The sequence below is a fragment of the Leguminivora glycinivorella genome, chromosome Z (genome assembly GCF_023078275.1).
Source record: "Leguminivora glycinivorella isolate SPB_JAAS2020 chromosome Z, LegGlyc_1.1, whole genome shotgun sequence".
Classification (NCBI taxonomy): domain Eukaryota; kingdom Metazoa; phylum Arthropoda; class Insecta; order Lepidoptera; family Tortricidae; genus Leguminivora; species Leguminivora glycinivorella.
Window position 1 is genome coordinate 23,963,944 of NC_062998.1, and position 27,049 is coordinate 23,990,992.

A 27,049-nucleotide genomic window follows, 5' to 3' on the forward strand; every position below is an offset into this window, starting at 1 on the left:
GTTTTTTGGCTTCATAATAATGACATACCAATTCGTTACAAGGTATTAATATCCTTGCCTTGATATAATGCAAAAATAATTTAAGAAGTTTATAAACTTAGTTATCATACAGGTAAAAATACTACTACTATAGTCACACGTTTAACACTGGTCACACGTGCGAGAGGGACACCAGCCCCAACTTTGACCCTCTCATGTGGACACACTTTTACTAGTCTGATAAGAACGCCTTTCTACACCGGTGATAAAGTTCAATTTAGTATGGCAAAAAAAGTGTGAGCTCAGTCCCTATTGAAAGTCCATGCTACATGGTCACAGAGAAAACTATGACATGTCAAAATATTATACAAATATAGAATGAGTAAGCAGTGTTTAAAGAGACTGTGTCACCTATAATAACTGTAAAATATCAAACTAAATCAAATTAATAAATTTATTACACATTTATAATTCCAAAGACATATATAACTCCGTATAGACAGATAAAGTCTAAGAAAAAAACGTACCTCAGTACCATACAGAAAAAGGTACGGTGGCCTAGATTTACCTACACAGCATGTTTTTCTAATAATTTATGGATACCAAACAACATATAAAAAATAGAAACATAAATACTATAACTATAGGTGACCTAAGAATTTTAGCAGTGTACAGCCCATGGTACCAATATTATGTGAACAGTGGCTTCTGGCAGTCTTTACATAGTTTTCCTAATAGAAATTAGTTAAATTTTTAATTAAATAATCACAATTTATACGTTACTAGCTTTTGCCCGTGGCTTCGCACGCGTTAGAAAGAGGCAAAAAGTAGCCTATGTCATTCTCCATCCCTTCAACTATCTCCACTTAAAAAATCACGTCAATTCGTCGCTCCGTTTGGCCGTGAGAGACGGACAAACAAACAGACACACACACTTTCCCATTTATAATATTAGTAAGTATGGATTATATCTTCATTTCACAATGGTAAACATTTTCCTAATTGTAATCTGATTGAAATAGTTTTGAGGTTTTTCAACTTTGGTGAATTCAAAGTTTTCACAAAAAAAGCTCTCCCATAGAAAACAAGTTTCAGCGCTTGGATTAGAAAGTCTTCCTGACTTCCAAAGGTCGAATTGGGTTTCAGGAAATTTTCTTTTTGGAAAAATACATTTTAACGTGTGTAAAAAAGCTTGTAAAAATATAAGTACAGTTGTGAAATTGGCATAGGAAGCTAGTGAAGATTGTCAAAAAACGCTGTTCAAGAAATGTATGATGGAATATATTTGGCGAAATCTCACACATTTCCATGCATTATAATGACTTGGTTTTACTTAAATATAATTTTTTTCGTATATATTATTATTAAAAATAGAAAATTGCTTTAAAATGTACTCTTCGAGTTAAAAATATACTATTTCAGTACAGATGGTCGTTTTTTTACGCACTAGTTCGAGAAAAAGGTAGAAAAATCTGTACTGAAAAACATCGTACGATAAAATGATTTACACTTCGGTCGAGTTCGAACTTCCTTTTTTAACTTGTATATACTATTTCATGTCCGACCAGAGTTTTTCGTGTCCACACTTTAAAATTGTCGAGTCGAAAAGAAATTTAAAAAGTAAAAATTAGAACGCGAGCATACTTGGTTATCTACTATCTAAATGGAGCAGGTCATTCAGAAATATGATGCTCTGATTGTGTTACTTAGTTGATATGACATAAATAAAGAGTTTTATCTACTAAGCTTTTTGATGAATCCTAGGCATGTTAAGTATTTACTTACTTGATAAGTTATTATTATCGTAGATATCGGTCGGAATCATGCTTCTGTTTTGATTTACCAGTAGGTACATACCATTTCCGCCAAACAATAACTGCTCGTCAGAAACATATTTACATTTACACAACTATGTCAATATTTTAGGGATTAGCCATTTTTGGAATTCCGGTAAGTTTTGCATCTCACAATGCAGCAATGATTTACGATAAGACCGCGCCTTCGAACGTCGTGTTAAATAAATTTAATTGGTCTGAAACATGAAACTATAATAAGTAAATAAATAAATATTATATTATTATATAGGACAATCTTACACAGATTGACTGAGTCCCACGCTTACCGTGAATATGGCTTGTGTTGCAGGTACTCAGACAATATATAGTATACAAATACTTATATACATAGATAACCTAACCACAAAAAATAAAATAAAAATAACCCCGACCGCGACATAGTGGACCGATTTTTGACATGATACATGGCTAAGAACACTCCCGAATAATTCAGCTTTTAAACAAAAAAATCAAATCTAAATCGACTTATCCGTTCGGGAGCTACGATACCACAGACAGACACACACACAAACAGACAGACAAAAACATCAAACTTATAACACCCCGTCGTTTTTGCGTCGGGGGTTAAAAACAACCATGACTCAGCGTCTTCACGGCGGGCGGTCAAAGATGAAATTGATGTTTCGCTGCGAATAAAACTCTAAATCAAGCTGTTTTTTTACGTTTCACGTCGGTTATCGATAAAATATCTCTTTTTTATTCTCATTAACTATTCATGGCACCGTAAACATAAAAAACTCATTTCAAGGGCTTTCTAAGTGCACACTGAGTCTAAGAATGTTGAAAACGGTCAAATGCCACGAAAAAACTAAAATTGCCAATAACATGAAAACGGTGCAACTTCTACTTGGTTGGTTGAATGTTAGGTTGGTTGGAACCCTCTCGGGCTGGTCTAATACCTCCAGTGTCGTGCACGCTGTGGCGTGTCATTTTTGGGACACCCTGTATGGAGTATAAAAATATAGACGATTTACAGTAAAGCGGGAAAACTAAAGAGAGCTCTTCCGCTGAGGATACACAGATCCTGCATATATTTTCAAAAAATGATAGTCAATCATTGCGTTTTAGACAAGAAAATTTGAACGAGGAAATAATACTGTTAGTGCTACTGTTACTGACTCGAGAACTGAAGTCTGTTTAGAGGTCTGAACTTCGTAGTTATGCTGAAATTTTGCCAAGCTATAATCGGTAACTCAGAAACTGAATGTTTTATTAATAATAAAGCATGCATATGCAATTATAATAACTCCTGGGGTCCGAAGTGATAATACTAGGACAAAATCAGTTTGCAGTGAAAACCCAAGCATCAAAATATATACTTGGAGCAAAGACCCAGCGTGATAGTACTAGAACAAAATATTTACGCCCACCAGGTGCGTTTGAATTACCCGCCATATCACTTTTACGTTACTGGTTAGTCTGTGGATATATTTGGCATTGTGGCAGCACTGCTTGAAGTGAGCGGGAAGGTATATGTTCGGATTTTTGTCACAAAACGTCGCAGCAATGACACGTGAAACGAGAGGAGGTTAGTTTAACTTATTATTATCTTTTAAATCTTTATTTTATACTGACCCTAATTATGGCTCCGGTCGGCATTTGACATGGGGCGGCAAATACGGCAATTAAAATTATGATCATAACATTTTGATTCAAAAATTACAATATTACGGAATCAGGGGGCAAGTCCTAAAGTTATTTAAGTCTTATTTATCTAATAGGAAACAGTTTGTAGAAATAAAAGAAATAGAAGATAGTTCTACAGAGGTGGTTCACAGATCTAGGTTCAGTAGCATAATAAAAGGAGTCCCATAAGGGTCAATTCTTGGCCCCATATTCTTTATAATTTATATAAATGATTTAATATTACATTTGCAAAATGAAGTACCTCATGCAAATTTCGTTTTATTTGCTGACGACAGTAGTGCAGTAACATCCGGAGAAAACTTAGACGACTTAAACGAGAAAGTAACATCTGTTACTGAGACATGCTGTAATTGGTACACGGCTAACAGCTTGATCCTAAATAGCAACAAAACATACGCGATGCTGTTTAAAACAACTGCTAGGAATAGTGAAAAACTTGACATAAGAATTATGGATCAGTTAATAAAATCTGTTGAAAGTATAAAGATATTAGGAGTACATTACATATAGATAATGTATTGAATTGGAAAGATGAACTACAGTCTATTGAAGATTCAATCGCTTCGGGTTGTTATGCCTTGCGTAGCCTTCGAAACGAACTTAGTACAATACAATTAAAATTAGTATACTTTGCTCTCATAGAGTCGAAGCTTCGTTACAGTATAAAGATATGGGGTAACAGCTACAAATATAACATGGATCGCGCCTTCATAGCACAAAAAAAGCCATTCGAGTAATGGTGCGTATTCCACAATGGGAATCATGCCAGGAGCACTTTAAAGAGTTAAATATATTAACAGGCCCCGTAGCCGAATGCCATTTCTCCGACGCCAAACGAAAGCGATACGCCGCTGGCTCTGTGTCGCGCCAATACGCAAGCGCGATAGAGATAGATATCTAACTACTAGCGCTTCGTTTCGTGAGCGTTTCGTGAGCGATTGTGCCATTCGGCTAGCCACCCTGCTCTGTCTCTTTATATTTTGGTTCTGTTGACGGGTCTTATGAAACATCGGGAATGTTATGAGTCACAGGCTGAAATGGAATTGAGATTGTCAGAGGTCTAGAACAAAAAAAAATCCTCCAATTGCGGCCTCACGACTGGCGGTAGTCTCGCACACGGCCCGGATTCAATTAGTAAAGTTGTTTAATAAGTTGCCTATCGAATTAAAATCTATGACATGTCACAAGAAATTCAAATATCGTCGCTGCGCGTGCAAAATTCGCTATGTGATTTTTAGCGATTTTTCGTTTTCAATGCCATTTTAAACCTTATTTCTAAACACATATGCTCCAAAAACAGCGTCGAGCTCATTTCAGTATTACAGGTTTTATCAAAAGTAGATATGTGATGCCCATACATTGAATGTTCTTCCTATAATCGCTAACTGCAATAAATCACATAACTACATTATCTTCTTATAACAGCAGTTTTGGAATTGCGCCTGCTATGTGAATTATGACACATAGCTATATTTTCGGAAATATTGTATAAAAAGATGTGTTAGATGTTTGTGCCCGATTTGTACAATCTCATACATAGCGATAATTTTGTACTATTTGTAGAAATCGTGAATGTTTCCAGATCGTGTGTTTTGCGTCACATAGCAGGGCTTTTCTTATAAAAAGCTAGCCTACTCTCTTAAAACTTGTTTAAATAGTGTATGGTAGGTGGGTTTGTCGTCAAGTATAACCTCTATAAATGAGGCAGAGAGTGTAGTTTCCCTTTTTATTGAGACTATGTCTGAAAGTACTCACTCTGACCGAATAGTTATTTTTTAATATTTGTTAAAAATAAATCATTTCAAATTGATTTTTAAGATTAACTGGTAGAAATTTATTAGTGTTTAGTATACTGACAAATTTCGTATAGGGTTCAGTGTGTGTCAACGTACTTATATTACAAAATATTGAAATAAGATAAATTTATGCTAAATAACTCAAAAAAACAGCAAGTGATTTAACATTGCCTTGAAGTGGTAAGACATCGTTTTGTATGAAATTTTGTGTGATAAGATCTATCTATCCTTTCTGGAAACATTTTAAAATAAATTAATGAAAATGAAATGTTTAATAAATGAAAAAACGCTGACTTGAGAAATCACATAAAGTTTTGCATGACAAAGATTTTTTATCTTTTTCGGATCAAAAGGGAAATATGGAACCCTTATAAACAATTGTGTACTTTGTTGTCAATCCGTTTATCTATTTGGCAATATTCTTTATTTCGGAAAAACCCTATACTCAAGTGTACTGTACTGTACCGTTCCTTGAAACTGTAAAAAAGCCTCATTTTTAAGTAGGTAAATACAAAATAGGTTAATTGAGTTGAAAAAAATACTACACTCTCTAGGAAGTCAAAATTAATAGGGTACTTCCGGTTGACCTAAACTATGAAATTTGGAAAATAAATCGTATTACACTATACATCAGTACATGATTATTAATATAGTTTTGAGAAAAAAAATAGTAAAATGTACACGTAACCTTCGGTGTTCGAGCCAGACTAGCATTATCCGGTTTTTTCAAGTTAACACGTTCACTGCGTTACGGGGGGTTTTGAACCCCGTACGCTGTCATCACTCAGTGCGGGTGAGAAAAATCGTGTTCACTCCGCTGGTGCGGAAGCTGTATTTTGGTCATATTTACAACTACAAAAATGACAAATATACATTTGGATTTCTGTTCAAAAGTATTATTTATTGATATATTAATTATATACGGGGTCTCAGGAACCCCGTACCGACCAGGGATAAAAATTACCTTTTAGTGCGATACGGGTCTCCGTGAACCCCGTAAAAGAATTTGCTGGCCCGTACGGGGTTGCGGGCACAGTATCGCTAGTGCAGTGCTTACTGAAATACTTGTTATCGGCAAATTAAAAATGAAGCGCTCGAACCACACGTTAGAACTACTATATTCCAAAAACAAAGGTTATCCCACACAGTAAACGTCAAAGTCATCACAAATTGACATCTAATTGCAGGCAGGTAATTAAATATATGTTTTTAATACGTAAAAAACGGTGGTGGTTTATCTTATTTTATTTATCTTTGTTACTTAATTATATTAACTACTTTCACAAAAATACAAGAGTGCGAAGTATCATATTTTTGATGTGTAATGTTTTTATTAATACAGCACATACATCGATTTTTTTATTTCCCATCACTACTAATTTATCGACCTTAATACATTACATGCGTTACGGGATGTACTAAGCCCCGTATTTTTCAATTTTAGTGCGATACGGGGATAAAATAACCCCGTATTTTCTTTTCTATATAATTTTGTGAGTTTTTATCGTATCCACGTGCGGGGATAATGAGACGTAGGAAATTTCATACTCTTACAGGTAGTCGAAAAAAATATTGGAAAATCCAATATTTCAGGAACTTACAGCACTTTTAACAGACTTAGGTGTACGGGGCACTTTTATACCCGTAACGCACTACGATGTAAACTATTACGGGGCGGATTGGGCCTCGTAACGCACTACATTTTGGGTTAAGGTTTTGGCTTGCCGCAGCGAACGTGTTAAACATGCATAATGAAAACTTATTCAATACATAAATGTTTACATAATACCGCATTGAGCAACTTTGTAACTGAAATAACCACCATTCATAAAAAATAATGGAATAAATATATTATTATAGTTGTAATATATTGGTAGTAATATATTAATTTAATCGAGTTTTTTATTATGGTTAGTTAATACACAATTTAAGCGTATAGTTCTAATTCGTGGTTTTTCTGAAATAATTAATTCGAAAATGAATTGATAAATTACAAATAAACAACAACATAGTTGATTCAAATCATATGATTAAATAACTATGTGATGATAAAGTGCACAAATTGTATTTTGTTCCGTATGAATAAAATCTAGTTATGTGATTGTAAGACACATACCGGTTATTTACGACTCAAATTTTAATCGCTATGTAACATATTTATGAAAAAATATTTTTTTAACCTTATAATAACTAAAATATAATTTCAAGTAATTTCTTAATGTATGCAAAAGTGAAAATACTTATTCCATAAAAATATTGATTTGTTTATGTTCAATAATTGCCGAAATAAACAGTTTTTTGTGTCTCCTGTAAAGTAGGTTAAAAACACATAGCGAACTTTGCACGCGCAGCGACGATATAAGTTAAAATTATTTTTATTAGAGAAAAATTATTATAGTGTTGATGACTTTTTAGGTTTTAATTAATGTTTGATAATTATGATTTTTATTATCGCTACTCTTGACATATATTTAATTGTATTGCTTTATAATTTATATACTATTGTGATATTACTTAAGTGGTTTGAAATAGTGAGTTTAGATAGTAGTATATTTTTTTCTTCTTGCAGGAAATTGTAAAAAGGCATGTTTTTGTTTTATTAATTAAGTATTTACCCATGTAATATTCAAATACAATTTATTATTGTTTATGAATAAATAAATGAAATTATAAATAACATACATAGCAACAGAGGGACAGAGTCGTATCATAAGGGTTCCTTTGTACCTTTTTGTTACGGAACCCTAAAAATAAATAAAATTTTAAATTATGAAACCAACATTTTCAATTATCACGAACAATCGGTACAACTAATTCAGATACGGATTATGTTACCAGGAGACTGACGCGTGATTGGTTTTACCGCACATTGCCAAACAGAGAAAAAGTTTTACGCTCATGGTTAGCATATTCTCCATCAAAAAAGTCATTGTTTTGCTGTCGTTGTCGTTTGTTTGAGGACTCAAACTCAACAAAGGGGAAAATAGCGTCGAAATTTTCTTCGCCCGATGGATTTAATATTTGGTGGAAACTGAATCCAAAAGTTGCCAATCGTGAGTCAAGTGTGCAGCCATAGCCAACATTTTTGCAAATGGAAGGAGTTAGAATCGAGAATTCAAAAAGGGCAAAAACCAGAAGGAACAAGAAGTAGTGGCGAAAGAAATTAAAAAATGGCGTGAATTACTTACCCGAATGTTTGAATAATAAGATTTTTGGCAAAAATTTAGCTTCCCGTGGTCATAGAGAGAATGAAACCAGTGCGAATGGTTGAGTCACAGAAAAGTTTATTCTAAGCGGTAAAGAATGCCATAGACGAAGTTAGGGAAAGGCACCCAATCTTCGCCTATCACCTTTAAGTCCGTTTATTACGTTTCCAAACTTGGGTGATTTTTCCGAAAAGGTGTCAAAACCCAGGCGAAGGAGAGACTTTACAATTGAATCGACTTTACTAAATACTTATGGTTGCTTATGGAAATATTTGTATTGGTAAAAATGGCACCGATTGTAGGTAATTACGGAAATTGAATTGAGTTACCACGATCCCAACCCGACCCTAGAAGCTTCGGTTTCGATTTCGGCAAAAAAACATGTTTTGGTCGGACACGAGGTACAATGTAATTGAATATCTAATCAAGGGAAAATAATTTAACTGGTAACATAAAAACAACAAATATGGAGCAATTGCTTAATTAAATGTTACCTGAGTTATTTTATTCGCATAAAACCGCTGGGGTAACTTGAGCTTACTGAAAGGAAAATAGGATATTTAAGTAATATAAAACTGATGTTGAGATTTAAGTTATGTAAGAAATACAGTGACACCGCTTATAGCCTGTAAAAATATTTTTCACCACACCAACTGGTAAAGCATCTCTTTCAAAAATGGATAAGAATGTTGCATTTCATCACCTAGACTGCAAAGTATTTACTGAGGTACATACAAATTTTTACTTGACATCGTACGCTGGCTTGTAGAATTGACTTTTAAATGAAGGTTTTATAAATGTTTTAATACCTACTGTTGTTTTACACTTAGTATTTTCCTTGTATTGGTGTAAGGAAAAATTTTAAAAAAGATACACTCACATTGTCACAACACCGAGTGAATATAAAAAAAAAAACATTAAAGAATTTACTTAACCTATACCTATCTTTGGTGGCAAAATTTCACCTTCGCACCTTGAAACCCTCGCAACGCTCAGTATTCCGCTTTTCGAACCACTCGCTACACTCGCAGTTCAATTTAAAAAACGGCTCGGCTGAAGACCTCAAACGACGCAAGTATGCCAACCTCGGCAGTAGCTATATATTTGCGGCGTTTGGGGTTGAAACCCTGGGGCCGGCCGTGGGGGCCTAGTGTGCGTCGCCTCTATGAGGCGCTTATAGACGCATCTGGTGACCAGAGGGCTGGCCAGTATTTCGCTCAGCGGATAAGTATTGCGGGGTAAGTGCGTTTTCACATTATCCGATCCGATATCGGATGTCGGCCCTATATCCCATATATTACAGGCGCCATCTTGGATTTATTCTATTGAAATCCTTCCAACATCCGATATCGGATCGGATAATGTGAAAACGCACTAATGCGGCACTGGCGACGATCTGAGCCAAATTTTTTATTTGTAGATAAGTAGTATAAGTTTTTATTTGTAAGATTTTTAGTATAAGTGTTTATTTGTAAGTTTTTGCTATGATGTACTTAATGAAATAGTGAACAAAGTAATTAAAAAAACAATAATTGAATTATTGTGTACAGTCATGGTTTTGCTGTTGTACACAGTTATACATATTACCTAAAGTGACCATATGCCTTTTTTACCATAACCTATTTTGATTAATTCAATAATTATACTCACGGCTTTAATTTTCTTTTGGGATCTCTATAAATCACCACCTTAGAATGGAAAAAATTGAGCACATTTTTTAACAATATTCAATGCTGACTGCATTATAATTTATGAGTTTATGACATAAGAGCGATAGAGACAGGACAGCTACGAAGGAGATATTATCGTGAGCGTTTGTGCATTCGGCTACGCACGCTGATCCCCTTCGGCCGCGAAAATGATCTTCATATGATACTGGTATCCAAGTGATATATTTTTTTCCTTTCACGTAACCGAGTTACAACCTAAGAAAACTTCCTAATGATTACGAGGAAGTACTTTATATTTCTCGTAGCCCTCGTAGGTAACTGCTTGAAAGATAGACAGGTATGGTGTTATCAACCTCTTTTGATATCATGGCACTCAACATTCTTTATATAACTGACGTTTTCATAACACCTATCAATGTCAGTGGATAAACTACGGAACCCTAAAAACAGTGGTTAATGATTTTTATCTTCTATTAAGTACAGAAAATAATTTCAGTTGCGTAATATCCCAAATGACTGAAATTGAATTTATTCATACTAAGAGAGGAGGGAGAGCACTGTTGAGCGATGGTCGTAAGTACCATAGGAAAAAAGCTTATTCCAATGATTCAACCTTTTGGCTTTGTCACAATATTAATAAGGGTTGTACCGGCAGTATCACTCTTAACGTTAAAAATGAGGTAAGTAAAGTTGAAGACGCATAACGAAACCTGCAAACAAGATTTTGCGAATAATAGAATTCTGAAGGAGTTAGACAAGTTAAGGTGAAGGGTTCGATATTGTACGAGAAATCCCTAATTTTCAAAATGTTGACTGGTTTGTACAACGAACGAAATAAAGTTTTGGGAGCATCAAGGTTGAGGTCTAAATCACCCGTAGAAGCCGAACCAGAAAGTTCTTGTTGGCGGAATATTGTGATGACGAAAAAAATATTTTACTATTTCGTTCCAAAGACCCTGCATCGATTGTAAAGTACAAGCATATTCTAGCTGATGGTACTTTTAAGTCGTGCCCGAGTGAATTTAAACAATTATATACAATACATGGCGTCGACGAAACTACAGGCATGTAGCAAGGTGTGCTGGCCTTGCACGTTTATCCAAAGTCTACATTAAAAAGGGGTACAAATATATCATGAAGAAAAGTCCGCTTGGAGATGATATAATTAAGTTCAACAAATATTTTCGTAAACAATGGATGGCAAAGACTGACTTCAAAAAACACTGCTGTTACTCTGCAGCTAAAATACGAACAACAAACAACATCGAAGGCTGGCATACTCGCCTGAACCGATATATCGGACGAAAAAGACCGACATTGGCTCATCTGCTGGATATACTAAAAAAGAAAACAACGATTACTATCCACAAGAGAAAAACAAAACTGTGCCGAGAGTACAAAGAAATTGACGAAGAGATCAATGACGCAATATCGGAACTTTATCAAAACGAAATCACTGTTGGTCATTGTATTGAAGTAATATCACCATATTCTTTTAGATATTAATTAACTGCTGGCAATTTACTAATTCCTAGTTTTCTTGATTTATTTCACTACGGAACGGTGCGTTTAGACGCAAAGTACATACCAGAAACGCGAATGACCAGATCTCAAATTACCTGATTTGGTTTCGGAAATGACTAGATTTTTTAACATTACTATGGTATTATATTACATACGTTGAAATTAAATTACCGAAATTAATGTCAAATTAATTTCTGGATAATAAGCATAATAATTTTTCTGTGATGGTGTACAGCGGCCTAAGACACACTGGTTACTAGCAATCTGATAAAATGTAAATCGTCACTACTTTGAAAAAATCTCGTATCGCATACTGCTTCTCAAAGTTAAAACGCAGTAAGTCTATATGCATTCCATACATACTTACTACAATTTTCTTTTCATTGACAGACGAAGATACAAGTTTTTTTAACAGTAGTGATGAAATGTGTGTTGTTTATTTGTGTCATGATTATGACAAAGAAACGTCATTCCTTCTTCATGCATTGTAATCTATATAACTGATTAATAAAATTAATAACGATGTAGAGTTATTTTAAATTCTATGGCCGTAATAATCTCAGTTGTCGCCCTTTAAAAAGAGCGGTATGCGGCACCAATGAATGCATATTCCCAACGTGCTCCATGATGGACTTACGCCCAATACCTTATTTACAAAAGGCAATGCTACTATCAAAGTTTAACTTTTACCTACCTTTTCAAGCACGGGTTTGCAGGGAGCATGTGGATGCTGAGGACTGGAGCAATGTGGTTGATTCCGATACTGCCGTCATGGATTTTAATCAATCCCATACTGCTGATATAGTAAATATTTATAAAAGTGTTTTACTGTTGGTGCAGGTGACAACTTCATCAGCATTAGAATAAATTATTATTCGTTATAAAGTCTTTTGATTTATTTTTGAAAATATGTATCAAGTGAAAAAGAGGAATAATAGTATACAGTTGTAGAACCGCTCAGAAATCATAGGTAAGACGTGAAATCGCGTCCGTGGCATTACGTTCAAACTCTTGAGGTCGCGATATCGCGTCCGCGGCATTACGTTCGAGTTCTTGAGGACGTGATATCGTGTCTGCGGCATTAAGTTGAGGTTCTTGAAGACGCAATATCGAAGAATATATTTTATTGCAAGTAATGCCAGTTTCACACGAGGGTAGAGCAGTGGGGCAGAACAGTAGGCAGCACGGTACTGCTACAACTTGAACGCACAAACTGAGACAGAATAGTATAGTACTGTTCTGTCTCAGCTTGTGCTGCCTACTATTCTGCTCCACTGCTCTGCCCTCGTGTGAAACGGGCATAACTTTGCAACTCGAATATAATGAATTAAGCATAGACTAACTCCTAATACTTTCTGTTGCCCTGGTACTTTTCACTCTTTTCTCATCACAAAACTCGTCACTCATTCTACACCATATCTTCAGTTACAAAAAAATAAGATGGTATAGGTCCTAGGTAAAGCATGGGTCCGGATCACTCATGGTTTCATAAGAGTATTATTTATTCCTTACTGGATACTAGTTACGAACAATCAGTAAAGGTAAAAATCCTAGTGCTTGGATACCAGTATCCTATGAGGATCATTTTTTTTTTTTATGTAAGTAACTGGTTACAAAACTCCGGTTATATACGTGGCCGAAGGGACACTGATCTCAGTTTTCATCCCAAAATAAAAACGAAAATTGGGTAACAATACAATAAGTACATCAATTAATAAAGTATTTCAAGAAAGTTTCATGTCAAAGTTTGGAAACTATTTAAATTACTTAGGTAAGTGCGTGGCATACAAAAAGGGCGTCTTTATTAACAATTTTCGGCTTCGTCTAAAATTGTTCCTCCACTCGCCTTTTTGGCCTTTCCTAAAAACCGATTGCATAAAACTATTTAGGTAAAGTATTTTTATCGGTCAAAATCTTGTGGTGCTACAATTCACGATACTCACAACAAGGGGTTTCCTGAAAAATAAAGTTTTATTATGTCTTTGTACCTCATTGTTTTCTCGGCCCTAGTGTAAATTTTATTCATATACAAAAACCTTAAATAAGTACATTTAAAAATATAAAAGAAAACCCTTATAAATCCTAGTCTTTCAGCAAACGAATAAATAAATAAATCTAATATGAAACTTATGAAAAATATTAAAAATAAGCATCTCAAGCGGCGCATATATGCAGCCATTGACACCGGCAATTAAGGCACACGAGTAACTTGCCCAGCACATCGGCATTGCCGAACAGGGATTTATTTAATAGGTAGATTTATATTAGGTGAGGTGGAATTAATGATGAACATGTCAAAGACCAAGCTCATGACTAATTTTATGGAATAGGGAGGAAATATGTCCAAGAATACACTACATGGGCCAAATAGCCTCTTTTCAGCCACGACAGGACAAGGAGGTCGCAAGACGAACCGGTAGTGCCAGGAATTGGTCCATGAAGGGACTTCCCAATATCTTTAAAAAGAAAGCTCATGGACATGTGCATTCTACCCATCCTGACCAGTGACGATGGAGCACAGACTTGGTCTTTAACAAAAGTTCAGAAATCCACCCTCAAGGTCTGTCAGCGCGCCATGGAGCGTAGTAATATACTCGACGTGAAGTTGACCGATCGCATCAGAAACACTAATAACACTATACTGCGCTCCAAAAAGCACACGCAAACCTCGACGTTATTGGCGAGATAACATTGACGTTTTTGATGAGATCTGGTGGGAAACGGATCAAGACCGGAATACGTGGAAAGGGAAGCGAGAGACCTTTGCCCAGCAGTGGGACAGTCTAGACTAGGCTCATATAAATAAATAAATAAAAAATAGTTTGATTTATTAGTTCGTACTTCGTAGTTTAGTTTTATTTTTGTTAGTTTTAAGTATTTAAGGTACTTATAAATTAGGTTGGTGTTGGTACCTTTAAAGGTATTTAGGTACTAGTTTAAATAATGTATTTTAGGGTATTTATTAAAAATATATTGGTAAGTAGGTAATTTGGACAACATTTCAGTTAGGACTTACTTATGACTCGAGTCTCTGGAATTCGATGGTTGATCTAACAGCCTCAGTAAGGTTTCCTGAAAAGAGCGAATCATGTACTCTACTCAATAAGGTCGGTGGTCTAGCCATAAAACGTGCGACTTTCGAGGCCAGAGTTACTAAATAATATAAATAAAGACTTGAATTCAAATAAAACTAGTTAACTTAATTATATAATATATACACGAACTTATTTATTTATTTATTTATTGCACAGGAAAACAAACAGCATATGATTATAATATAAATAATTAGAAGTTCCTGGAAATAGAAAAACCGGCCAAGAGCGTGTCGGGCCACGCTCAGTGTAGGGTTCCGTAGTTTTCCGTATTTTTCTCAAAAACTACTGAACCTATCAAGTTCAAAACAATTTTCCTAGAAAGTCTTTAAAAAGTTCTACTTTTGTGATTTTTTTCATATTTTTTAAGCATATGGTTCAAAAGTTAGAGGGGGGGACGCACTTTTTTTTCCTTTATCAGCAATTATTTCCGAAAATATTAATATTATCAAAAAACGATCTTAGTAACCCTTATTCATTTTTAAATACCTATCCAACAATATATCACACGTTGGGGTCGGAATGAAAAAAAATATCAGCCCCCACTTTACATGTAGGGGGGGTACCCTAATAAAACATTTTTTCCATTTTTTATTTTTGCACTTTGTCGGCGTGATTGATATACATATTGGTACCAAATTTCAGCTTTCTAGTGCTAACGGTTACTGAGGTTATCCGCGGACGGACGGACGGACAGACAGACATGGCGAAACTATAAGGGTTCCTAGTTGACTACGGAACCCTAAAAACTGGTCATGTTTTTTTTAATGTAATTATTCTAAAAGCCGTTTGTCATTATTTAACGTTAATGATCCATTCTGATCAAGTTCAAAAAAACCAATGCGTAATTTTAAGTTTAATTAACACAAACTTATGCAACATACCAGTACTGTATTTCTTCTACTCTGACTGTACAATATTCGTTGATTTGTTTTTCCATATCTGAAAAATACGCCCGTCTACATTAGCAGCAATGGCGGTAAAGATGCAATAATAATTACTTATGATAGCATGGGTACCTATTTTAAATGATATCGTGTTAGTTTTTTTGCACAAGCAATGCTGAGTAGCCATTGTCATGATTGCCAAAATCAAGCATGTCTCTCATCACGTCAAAGCCCGAAATTCGATATAAACGGCAAAGTCCTGAGTGACTGACTGACTTAAATCAACGCACAGCCCAAACCGCTGGTGCTAAAGATTCCAAATTTGGCACGTAGGTTACTTTTAAAGTCTAGGGGCGCACTAAGGATTTTTCGAAACTCGTTCCCTAAGGGGGTGACTTTGATTGTGTTGTATTATGCTATTTAATTAGGTTAAGATATGAAAATTCGGTTAAGACACTATCCTTGAAGACAAACCTATACGAAACCTGCAAACTATAGTATTATAGAAATTATACACGGTGTAACATGAGGACACCGAATAATTTTAACATCATATAAAATTTTCTGGATTTTGCCTAGTTTTAGAGTTATACGCATTAAAAGAAAAATAACAATGACTTATTATTTCTCGGAATAAAACGCTATGTTCATGGGACATAATCTAACTATCCTCGTTGGTAGATGTCAAAATATAACTAGCAACTCACTGCTAAAAAGTATTAAAAAAATGTAAATGTTTATTTTACGTGCGTTTTACGAATATAATTATTTTTTATGTGAAAATACATCCAAAAAATAAATAAAAAAAATTACAAAAGAATTTTTTTTTTTTGAAATTTTCTTGACGTCATATAAATTTTATCTTTATTTTGCCCTCAGAAATGCGTAGTTAAAATCTTTCGGTTCCTTCATGTTATAAATAAATACGTTATAATTATATAATGCAGTTTATGACTGCCCTACAAACATATCATCGTGGGTATTCAAGAAGCAGGCCCTAAGTGTGTAGATGGAGAAGCCTTGGACAAATGTGCAGTAGAATAAAATTACCACAACAAGGACTGCCCTGAACCTGTCCAGGTCACCCGCCTAGGTAAATACGTTACAGACAAAGTTCGGCCTATAACACCTTCACCTGACTGAAACGTGAATAAAACGGGTAACCCATTTTCACTGTTTATTTATTTTTTGACACGACCCTCTAAGGGTTACCTATTTCAAACCATCTACAATCTTGAAACGTGCTTTGAATCAGATACGTATTCCAACCCAAAAATATACTCCGAAACAAAAACAAAACACATGATATTTTTTAACCCCCGACGCAAAAACGAAGGGGGTGTTATAAGTTTGACGTGTCTGTCTGTGTGTAAGTCTGTCTGTCTGTCTGTCTGTCTGTTTGTCTGTCTGTCTGACTGTGTGTCTGTCTGTGGCATCGTAGCTCTCGAACGGATGAACCGATTTTGATTTAGCTTTTTTTGTCTGAAAGCTGAGTTAGTCGGGAGTATTCTTAGCCATGTTTCATGAAAATCGGTCCACTAGGTCGCGGTCGGGGGTTTTTTTGAAATTTTAATTTTGTGGTTAGGTTATTTAAAGTTTAAAGTGTTCAAGAGGAACTCCAGGCGCTCCAACATCCAACACTCCAACTTATACCTACATCAATATATCAAGGGCATACCGAAAATGTTATCTTCCCAGTCAAAAAAACAATCATAGCGGAGATGGACACTGCAGATGTGACATCAAATATATTTAGATACATATAGAAAAAAAAATCTTTAGACATCGACGTTATCTACTTGAGCGCACCAATCACTTATGTTTCAGTATAAAACGGAATTGAATCCTTGGTTAGCTTTAAAAAGTATTTAAATTTCTATATATTAAATAATTCACTTATTAAAATGAGCATGTGCATATATATATATATATAGTTGTTAGGCACTTATTATAAAATACTATTGATATAATTATGTAATTATCCTGAAAAAATTTACGCATGAAAATGAACATGTACTAATATTTAATATTATCATTAAAAAAATACTATGGTTAATACGTTAATATCTAAACGTCTTATAGACGCGTCGGGTGACGGGAAGGCTGGGGCATACCTTGCCCAGAGCATCGGCATTGCCGTTCAGCGCGGAAATGCTGCCAGCCTTCTGGGCACCCTACCGTTCGGCTTAGATTTAGAAGCAATTTTTTATACTTAGGGTCTTATGTTATAGGTAGTTTTAGTTTAGTTATAGTTTTATTAAAAGTTAAGTTTTTTTTTTATGATACGTTCAGTAATGTAATCTTTAATTGTTTTAATGAAATATATGGTACACATGGTTAATAGACAATACAAAAACTAAACCACTAATTTTATTAGTGTAAAACAACGGAATCGAATTATATCGCGTAAAATGATGCGTCGGAATGTACTTATTGTAAATTTATTATACTATGGCACTAACCGAAAATATCTTTCAGAATATTAGTGCCCAAGCTGTATTAAATTAGGAAAAATCATTAGACTTATATTGACCGGTGTTATATATCTAATTATATTAAATAATAATCTAAGAATACATAATGTGTTTTATTTGATAGCTCAGATTTATATTGGGAATCCGTAGGTGCCAAGTCTGGAGAGTACGGTGGATGAGGTATCACTTTCCAACCTAGCTCCAATAGCTTTAGCCGAGTCACTTTTGCAATGTGTGGGCGAGCATTGTCGTGTAAGAAAAAACTTTAGCATGCTGTGGACGATTCTGACAGATTTTTTGGTTTACATTTTCAAGCTGATTACAGTATACTGATGCGGTAACAGTCATTCCACTTGGTAGGAGTTCCCAGTGAATAATACCATGAATATCCCACCAAACGGACAGCATAACTTTTTCGGGTGAGGCTCTGTTTTTGGTGCCTCTATTCCTTTTTCGTTTGGAGCTAGCCACTGACGTTTGCGTGTGTGATTTATATATAAGACCCACTTTTCATCTCCAGTGATAAGATGGTCCAACCAGTTGAATGTGCGGCGAAAAGATAGAAGTTGTATGCAGATATCGGCACGGCGGTTTAGTTGATCTCTATCAAGTTCGTGCGGTATCCAAACACTGTATTTGTACGACTCGTTAGCCTCGGATCTCCTTCAATTAAGGTTTTTAATTTGGCTACATCAATCTTCACCGGTCGACCAGACTTAGGTTGATCTGATAATGAAAAGTCGCCACTACGAAACCGCTGGAACCATCGTTTTGCCGTGGCCTCAGACACAACTTCAGGAGCAACACGCTGACATATATTACGCACTGCTTCGGCGGCTGAATGGCCAGACTGAAATTCATATAGTAAGCAATGCCTTACATACACTTTTAATTCGTCCATTTTCTTCCTTATATTAGCTCGGCGACAGCTAGTGAATGACTGACGAGAAACTGTGCGACTCGCCCTTTATATACTTTCGACCATAGAAGATTCTAGAACTCTCTCAAAAATTTTATGTGGAATTCAATCGATCGCTCATTACTTTCTTACCAACCCAATATAATATGAAGTCAATTCAAATATGACATTGTCATCAGTCTTTAACCCATAGACCATGAAGGTCTAACACTCTCCCTCGTTAATGACTTGAAAGTTCAGGTTAGAGGTTTAGACGTTCAGGTGCTTTTCTGATTCTCGAGCTAAGGCGTAGTACGGGTTCTGTAGTATTTTTAAATTGTCTCCGGTGATGTATCTACCGAAGCCTCTTGCGAAATTTGAAGTTTTGGTTGTGCATCCATAGGTACATGTAACATCCCTGATCCTGAATCAGGCACGACACTTTGCCGCTTACTTGGGCTTGGTGCATTCTCAGCGTTATCAGCGTCTTCAGGGCTACTATGTACAGCAGTGTCGACATCAGGTTGAATTTGTGTAGGTTCTATCGTATTTGGACTTGGCCTGGGTAAGTATATGTACGGGACGTCACCACTGCATGAAGTTTTTTTTATTTGATCCGTATGTCTGTGATATAACTTTCCTTCTACTTCAACGTCGTAGTGAATTCCTTATCCCTTCTGAATTCCTTATTCATTCTGTTGTCGTCATTGTCATTTTTCATCCTTATCTCTGGTACTCTTTTGACTAAGTCTATCCTTGTTCTGTATAATCTTTTAAAAATCATTTCTGCGGGGCTCAAACCAGTTGCGCTGTTTGGTGTTTTCCTGTACATCGTTAGAAATCTATGTAGCTTGTCTTGTAATGTACCATCTTCATTTGCCATTGCTTTCAATTTTCTTTTCACTGTCTGTACGTATCGTTCTGCTTGGCTATTCGTCGAAGGATGAAAAGGAGCAGTAAATTTGGCTTGAATTCTATTTAATTTAAGGAATTGTTGCATTTCTTCTGATCGGAATTGTCTACCGTTGTCGGAAACTTGGGTAATTGGTAAGCCAAATGTAGTGTATATTTTTTTTAGAATTTTAATGGTTGCTGAAGCTGTAATGGAATTTGTCGGTATTACTTCTAACCACTTCGTATACGCATCCACAACAATCAGGAAGTAATGGTTCATGAACGGTCCGGCATAGTCAATGTGTATTCGGCTCCATGGCTCTTTCGGATATTCCCAAGTATGTACTGGTACTTTTGTAGGTTTCTTCTGAATCAAACAACATACTTTGCATTTCTGTACTGTATCTTCAATGTCTGCGTTAATACGTTTCCACCAGATGTAACTCCTAGCCAAAGCTTTCATTTTAATGATTCCCGTATGTGCTGAATGAAGTTCATGTAGTATTTGCGGTTGTAGTTTTTTTGGAATGACAATTCTTATACCATAGAAAATGCAGCCATTTTGCAAATAGAATTCATGAAGTCGGTTAGGGTCTTCTTTACCCGATTGTATGTCCGTGTAAAGTTTTTGTAATTCTGCATCCTTCATTGTAGCGTTTTTAATTCCTTGTAATGTTATTGGCATTTCTGAAATCTGATTTAAGTAAAATGCATCGTTGTCTATAAGAGTATATTTTGCTGTAATTGTAGAATTAGGTAGTCTTGACATATAATCGGCATTTGCATGTTCAGTTGTTTTTTCAGCTTAATATTGTAGTCAAAACCAGCTAGAAAATTTGGGTAATGTACTAGTCTTATAGCAGTTGTTGTCGGTGTAGCTTTTTCTGGGTATAATATTCGTGCTAATGGTTGATTGTTGATGATCAAGGTAATTTTTCGTCCATAACAGAATTACACTCCAACCTTACGATGAAATACATGAATCTTTCGATAGTTACTTACAACGGCTACAAAATTACATTACTCTTAAGGGCGTTACAGATGCGAATACAAAATTGCAAATTTTCATAAACTGCATCGGGCCGAAACATTACCAGGTGTTGAAAAATATAACAGCGCCGAATACACCTGAATAAAAATCGTACGACGAACTAGTAAAGATATTGAAAAACCAAATTGCACCTGAACCTGCGCAACAACACAAATTTTACCTGCGATTACAGCACGAGGGCGAAAGTATTGCGAATTATGTAGTAGACTCAAGGAACTAGGAGGTAAATGCAATTTCATATGCCATAATTGCAAGAAAAGCTACATTTGATACGCACCTACGTGTCCAATTCATACGTAGACTACGCAATTATGAAATAAAAGAAAAACTTCTACAAGAGTCTCCTGTTACAAAGTTCGACGACATAGTCAAGATTGCTTTGGCTATTGAAACATCAAAATCTGAAACCAGAGAAATAGGACAAGAAATAGAACCTAACATAAACAAAATATCAATGAAGAAGAAATACAGTAATAATACGTCCAATGGTAATACAAGTACATACAATGAGAATAGAAATACATACAATAGAGATACTAATACACAAAGGAAATTATAATCATCCGAAGGAGAATATTACATGCTTTCAATGTGGAAAGGATAACCACAAAGCCAACCAATGTAAAATAATAAATAAATTATACTGCAAAAAATGCTACACAAAGGGACATGTACAATCTGTCTGTTTCAAGGAACAAAAACAATTAGATATGGATAGTGACCTATCGTTCTATGAAAGTGAAGAAGAGATATATGAGATAAAGAAAATACATGATAATTTATTCCGAGACAAATTCAAATATGACATTGTCATCAGTCCATAACCCATAGACCATGAAGGTCTAACAACCGGGATATAGACCGTGATTACCTTTTTGATTTTTGTCGAGCTGCCAATATTTCGATGCAGTTGCATGCATCATGATCATGGAAAACTGACGAATTTCAATTGTGAGGATGGCTTCAAACTATCAAAGTGTAAATGCGACCAGTAGTAACGCTGAAAGTGAACGCAGCCGACGCGCGCAAAGGAGGGTAGATCGCGCGCTGTCTACGCAACTTTCACATCTTTAAAGTTACACACAGGTCGAACGCGATTAATTAACATTATTTTTACCTTTTTTCCCAACGGGTAGTTTTGTGTTGTTTACATCTCCGGTGACACTTTGCTGGGACGTCAGTCTTCCGCGACCACGGCCAGTGAAACGTTGGGAAAAAATGTAAAAATAATGTTAATTAATCGCGTTCGACCTGTGTGTGACTTTAAATATGTGTACAAAGCGCGAGAACTTAAAGTGTTATAACTTTCACATCCACTCGCCTTCGTCAGTATTCCGTGATCATGATGCATGCAACTGCGTCGAAATAGCGGGAGCTCGACAAAAATCAAAAAGGTAATCACGGTAAGTATATATTCCGGTCAATATAAGTCTAATGAAAATAGCCGTGAATCATTCTAAACTCTTAGGAAAAATCACTTTTTAAAGTCTTACGTTATGCCAAGATTATCTAAATTTCCGTAAACTAGTGATTCTTTTGTGTGAGGGTACGATGCCGCAGACTTGGGCGTATCTTCTAACGGCTCCACGTCTCGGCCGATCTCATCTTCAACTAGATCTTGGTTATTGTCTACGAGATTTCCAGAATTAAGGTTTTCCATGTCATCTGAAGGAGGTCGATTTTCAGGAAGAGGATTATCTACATTACGTGCATTTTCGAGTTCTGGATTTGTTTCCTGCAAGATAGATATATATTTAATTTGATACTTGTATAATTATTAATTAGATACTTACTTTTCATAAAAATATTTGTTTGACCCCTTTTGTCCGGGTATGCCTAAAACGTTTTTGGCCTTTGTCGATATATAGCCTAAGTAGCCTATGGTCTTAAATGCTATTTTCCTAATAATCATTATCTCCCCATTTCTGTTGGACCAATTCGCATTTGGTCTAAAACTGTTTTTAGCTATATCGCTTTAGGTCTAAGACGCATTTGGTCTACCTATACATAAGGCCTAACAAGCGTTAGGACTAAAACTGTTTTTAACTATATCGTTTAGGTCTAAGACGCATTTGGTCTACCTATAAATTAGGCCTAAAAAGTGTTAGGTCTAAAACTGTTTTTAACTATATCGCTTTAGGTCTAAAACGCATTTGGTCTACCTAATATACATTAGGGCTAAAAAGCGTTAGGACTGAAAATGTTTGAGCTAGATCGCTCTAGGTCTCAAATACTAATTTTTCTCGAAATTCTGACTACATGTATATTCAGTTACTTTTAAAAAACTCATTTTTTGAATTTATTTTAATCGAAGCACTGCACTCACTTCTTTTAGAACACCGCCATAAAGTACTTCCGTCTTTGTTATTTTTATTTTTTGAGTAGGAAAAACCAGCATGGAGCAGATTAGGCGAGCCTTTTTTATTGGTGACGAAAATAATATTTTCTTTTATATCCATGGTCGGTGGCTATTTTACTAACGTAAAATACAGACAGACTTGACAGTACCAATAAAATTGTCTTCAAATTTAAGTGGCCAGCAAAGATAAAACAAAAAAAATCTGAGTTTGTAACGAATTATTTTATAATTTTGAAGTTTAGGCAAAACGCGAAGATGACAGTTCGAGAGTTAGTCAAAAAGCGAATTAGTCAGTCTACTACATAGTCTTAATGCCCCTGTTGATTGAAGTTTAGGCATAACGCGACTTAGTCATAAAACGTTTAAGGTATTCGACGAAACAGGCAGTCTACCCATTAGGCAAAAAGCGAAATAGTCAGTCCACTACATAGTCCTAATGCCCCTGTTGCTTGAAGTTTAGGCATAACGCGTTTAAGTCATAAAACGTTTAAGGTATTCGGCTAAACAGGCAGTCTACCCATTAGGCAAAAAGCGAAATAGTCGGTCTACTACATAGTCTTAATGCCCCTGTTGCTTGAAGTTTAGGCATAACGCGACTCAGTCATAAAGCGTCTTAGGCATACCCGGACAAAAGGGTTTGAAACCACGTGATTAATACTAACAATGTTGCAACACTTGCAGGAGGCAGCGTATGTAAAAGTTAATCGTTATAATCAATATTTCATCGTAAGAATGTTTAAATTTAATTAAATTATACATATAAAATAAGATCACCAAATAGGCTTAATATGTCTAGCAAGGTAGGTTCTACAGTACCTATATACCACAGATGTCATACATACCAGATCACGCAAACGTATCTACTTAGCGTGTCAAATGAACTCAGTAAAATCCACTGAGTTGTCCATTTTTAATCGCAGCTTGCAGCTTTCGGGCGTCAATTTTTATGAGCACTCAAGGCCCTGAGACATATTTAAAATCACAGGCAAGTAACAACTTAAGTACAAAATCTGACACGCTCGACCGCCATACAAATAGATGAACTTGTTTCTTCTATCTAAATATAATTCTGTGCTATATAACCTACCTATCTCATAGAAACGCTAGTAGAGGCACCTATACGAATAACGACTATAAATTTTCTTAAAAGTAGAAATAATTACAGTTTATGTGAACAAAAACGAATAGGTACATTATCGGATTGACCGCAATGACCGAAGAGTCAGGGATGTCTCCGACTCTCCGTTCCGACTAGGGCGAAAAGCTTTTATGTACGTCCGGATTTTTTTTTTAATGCAGGTTACAATTTTCAACCAATTCCATTGAAATATCATCTAAAATATTTTTTCTGTTCCTCTTATATGAATTTTTAAAAAATGTTAAATAGTGATATGGTACAATGCTAATCTCGATTGGGGGGCAATTGTAACTAATCCATTTTTTCATTATTACACTATGATGTTGAGTTCTACCTACATGTATCCACTGAACACGCCTACCATAATAATTATACAACCGGTGGACACTCTATATAATAATGCAAACAGTGTAAAACATGGAAAAAATGGACCAGTTACATTTGCCCCCCAGTCGAGATTTGCCCCGCTGTACCTTAGTACTTAAGACCATAAAGTCTGAAGTTTAGCTTATGATTATTAATCTTATAGCGAGGTGTTACAGGTCACAAACATAGCCACTAGTCTAGTATGATAAGAGACGCTGTGCACTGATTACAAAGACTGTGCTATATTATAGAAGTTTGAAGCGCCGTGTGTGGCGTACGACGCCACAGGAAGTCTTAGACCTGATTTAGGCCTGATTTAGACGGCGTGCGAACTCGCATGCCATTTTAGTTACATTGCGGTCTGTTGAGGTTACATACAATTTTGCACAGCCATCAAATACTCAATGTAATAAAACTCGTATACGAGTTCTCGTACCGTATAAATGGGCCCTTAGACGGCGTGCAAACTCGCATGCGATTTTAGTTACATTACGGGCTGTTGAGGTTGCATACAATTTTGCACATACATCAAATACCGCAATGTAATAAAACTCTTATGCGAGTTCTCGTACCGTCTAAATGGGCCCTTAATCTTCCATTTTCCACACAAGAGAACGCAAAGGTGACGAACGAGCCTACCGAAGTAGATGTAGTTTTTAGGGTTTCGCCCATATGAATTTGCATAGATACATTACATTCAACATATAAAATTCATGCCTATACTCATACCTCTTTATTGTTTGTTCGAGCCCCCGAAGATAATTTGCGTCGTTTTGTGTTTATAAATCTGAAAACAATAAAAATAGATGTACCTAAACGAACTTTGATAATGCAATAAAGCCGTGTGTTATTTTTATTAAAATAATAATTATATCCCGATACATCAAAATATCACCAGTAATATTGAGATTGAGACATATTTATGGCAGATGACTTTTAAAGTACATATAACTGTTTTTTCTACAGGAAAAAGATGCCATTGATAAAAAGTTGATAGTGAGAATAGATATTTTCTGAGAAAGTTGATATTTTCTGCTATAGATCAATAAATAAGTTTTAGAAATATATTTGTTTTTGCTGTAAATCACATTATTTATATACTTATTTATATATTAAAGGCACAATGTAAATAAAAAAGTAAAATAGTTAATAAATTTAGAAATTATAATTTACTGTAGCGTAGTTAAACGAAATAGTACATTTCGTTATAAGTGCGAGAAGAATGAGATTCTCGCACGTGTGACGAACAACGTTTTTTAACACAGTTGCGAAAAAACACTACTACAACGAAATAAAACGATAAACAATCCGAACTCTCAATTTTCGCATTGACATTGACGCATTATTTGACAATTCAGAGGCGTATCTTTGAAGCTTTTAAACTTGCATGCACCACACTTTCGATTTTGCTATTCATCCAACACAATTTATTTATACCTTCCAACCCGAAGGGTAAACCTTCCAACCCGAAGGGTAACTAGGCCTTATTGGAATTAGTCCGGTTTCCTCACGATGTTTTCCTTCACCGAAAAGCAGCTGGCAAATATCAAATGACATTTCGCTCATAAGTTCCATTTATTTCATTGGGTGCCATATAAACATAAACATTTACGATTTGGGACGATTGTTTAATATAATTAAACTTATATTTTAATTCAATCGGCCCATTTATGCCTCGATTTATTGCAAATAACATTAAATAATTATGACAAATCGCGTAACATATTAAGGTTTTTGAACGTGCGTACTTTGACGTTTCGTTCCATTCATGTTCTGTATTTGTGATTCATTATGACCTATTTTTTCAAAATATAAACCATTTTATAAATTATGTTTAATATGACTAAAAGTAAACATTAAAATATAAGGAAATATCAATGTTTTAAATATTGAATCCCTTAATAGTATGTTTATAGTTTTATTCCGTCTTAGTAAACTAGACTAATATTAAAACAGCTCGGTCAGTAGTCGTAAAATGGAACGCATACTTTTTACGCACTAGTGCGTAAAATCCAACTTCTCGCACGCTAAACAGCCAAAAAACGGGCACTTTTTGAGCAACTGTATTAAAATATTATTTTTCAGTACAGATGGTGTTTTTTTACGCACTAGTGCGAGAAGTGGTTAATTATATGCCAGGTTGAAACTTCGGAGACTCATCTGTACTGAAAAGCGTCGTACGATACACGTGCGAAAAGGAAATTCGTAACTC

General features: G+C 35.3%; 1 protein-coding gene across 2 annotated transcripts in view; it reads right to left on the bottom strand.

Moving 5' to 3' along the window:
- Positions 1-27,049, bottom strand: part of LOC125241269 — a 42,242-nt gene that overhangs the window by 7,131 nt on the left and 8,062 nt on the right. For both annotated transcript variants that reach the window (XM_048149659.1, XM_048149658.1), the window contains 7 exons: positions 25,567-25,624; positions 22,468-22,709; positions 15,655-15,712; positions 14,695-14,750; positions 13,622-13,634; positions 10,135-10,172; positions 8,979-9,024 (listed from right to left, as the gene is read on the bottom strand). In XM_048149659.1, the coding sequence (XP_048005616.1) occupies positions 8,979-9,024; positions 10,135-10,172; positions 13,622-13,634; positions 14,695-14,750; positions 15,655-15,712; positions 22,468-22,709; positions 25,567-25,624 (511 nt within the window). The remainder of the gene's footprint in view (positions 1-8,978; positions 9,025-10,134; positions 10,173-13,621; positions 13,635-14,694; positions 14,751-15,654; positions 15,713-22,467; positions 22,710-25,566; positions 25,625-27,049) is intronic.